Raw genomic sequence first — 1592 nt, 5'->3', positions numbered from 1 at the left:
GGCCTCCCAAAGTGCTGGGATTACAGGCATGAGCCACCGTGCCCAGCCCTAAATGTCTCATGCTTTTTTAATTTGGAGACTGTCCCTATATGAACCTCAGTTTTCCACTGACTGTCATTTTAAAGTTGGTGATTGTTTTTTACTAGCCCTCTAAATGTAGTAACTTTGCAGTAAATATTTGGCATTGGAGAATTTACAGTTTGACCTTGAAAATATTTCACATATAATCTGTAATTTTGTTAAGTAAATATTTGTCAAATTGAATATGAACGTTAGCACTCTTGAGTATGGCATCCGCTAGCCACATGTGGTTATTGAGCATTTGTAATGTGGCTAGTCCAAACTGAGATGTGTTTTACATATAAAATACACACCAGATTTTCAGACTTTGTATGGGAAAATAAATGTAAAAATCTCATTAAATTTTTAATATAGATTACATATGAAAATGATAATTTTTTAGATGTATTGGGATAGATATTAAATTTAGTATCATCTGTTTTTACTTTTTAAATGTCAGTACTGGAAATTTTAAAGTTCATGTGTAGCCTTCACATACATTTTTGTATTACATTTCTGTAGTGCTGATGTAGATTCCTCCTGTGGCTTAAACTTGTTTTTTACATTTTATTTTATACTCCAGCTTGTTCTAAAAAATGTTGTGAGATCTTTACCTCTGAATTGATTTGGAGTATATACTTGATTATGACTTGTTAAATTCATGTTCTTAAATTTTACTCTGTTTATACAAAGGAGAATAGTTATATTAGAATAGCGTATGGTAGCTTTTTTATGAAAATGCCCTTATTTATATAATTTAAAAGTTGTGGCAGCACGGTGTCTCACGCCTGAAATCCCAGGACTCTGAGGCTGAGACAGAAGGATTGCTTGAACCCAGAGGTTGGAGACCAGCCTGGGCAACATGGCAAGACCCTCTCTTTACAAAAAAAATGTTTTAATTAACTAGATGTGGTGGCGTGTACCTGTAGTCCCAGTTACTTGGGAGGCTGAAGTGGGAGCATCATTTGAGCCCAGGAGATTGAGGCTGCAGTGAGCTCCGATTATGCCACTGCACTCCAGCCTGGGTGACAGAGTGCGACCCTATCTCAAAAAAGGAAAAAAATGTTGTGGGGAAGGGGTTTTGAATTTAAATGTATGTTAACCTGATTTTATTTTTAATTTATTTTTGGTATTTAGCTTGTAGACCCTGGAGTTAAGGCATGGACACCCACTAAAGGAAAACAAAATGTGATTATGTTTGTTGGATTGCAAGGGAGTGGTAAAACAACAACATGTTCAAAGGTAAATGGAACTTAATTTAAAAAGAAGCCATATGGAAGATAGGTTTGTATAAATCAAGTTTTGTACTTAATGTAAAAATATATTATAAAGCCTGGTTTTATAATATTGAAATGTATATTTTATTAATTATAATTAATTAGAATATATTAATATATAATATGTTATATATATTTTATTAAAATATATTTGTGATATATTAAAATATACTATAATATATTAAAATATCTTATAAAGCCAGGCTTTATAATATTTTTGCTTTATAATTTTGTGTTACTTGATGTATGTTTTTA

General features: G+C 32.0%; 1 protein-coding gene across 2 annotated transcripts in view; it reads left to right on the top strand.

The window, feature by feature from the left end:
- Positions 1-1592, top strand: part of SRP54 (signal recognition particle 54kDa) — a 48846-nt gene that overhangs the window by 25401 nt on the left and 21853 nt on the right. For both annotated transcript variants that reach the window (XM_011995051.1, XM_011995050.1), the window contains one exon: positions 1198-1302. In XM_011995051.1, coding sequence (XP_011850441.1) covers positions 1198-1302 — 105 coding nt within the window. The remainder of the gene's footprint in view (positions 1-1197; positions 1303-1592) is intronic.

This window comes from Mandrillus leucophaeus, unplaced genomic scaffold (genome assembly GCF_000951045.1).
Source record: "Mandrillus leucophaeus isolate KB7577 unplaced genomic scaffold, Mleu.le_1.0 Scaffold467, whole genome shotgun sequence".
In the NCBI taxonomy this organism is placed as follows: Eukaryota; Metazoa; Chordata; class Mammalia; order Primates; family Cercopithecidae; genus Mandrillus; species Mandrillus leucophaeus.
The sequence above is the reverse complement of the archived record's forward strand: the minus strand, read 5'-3'. Positions and strand labels throughout refer to the sequence as shown.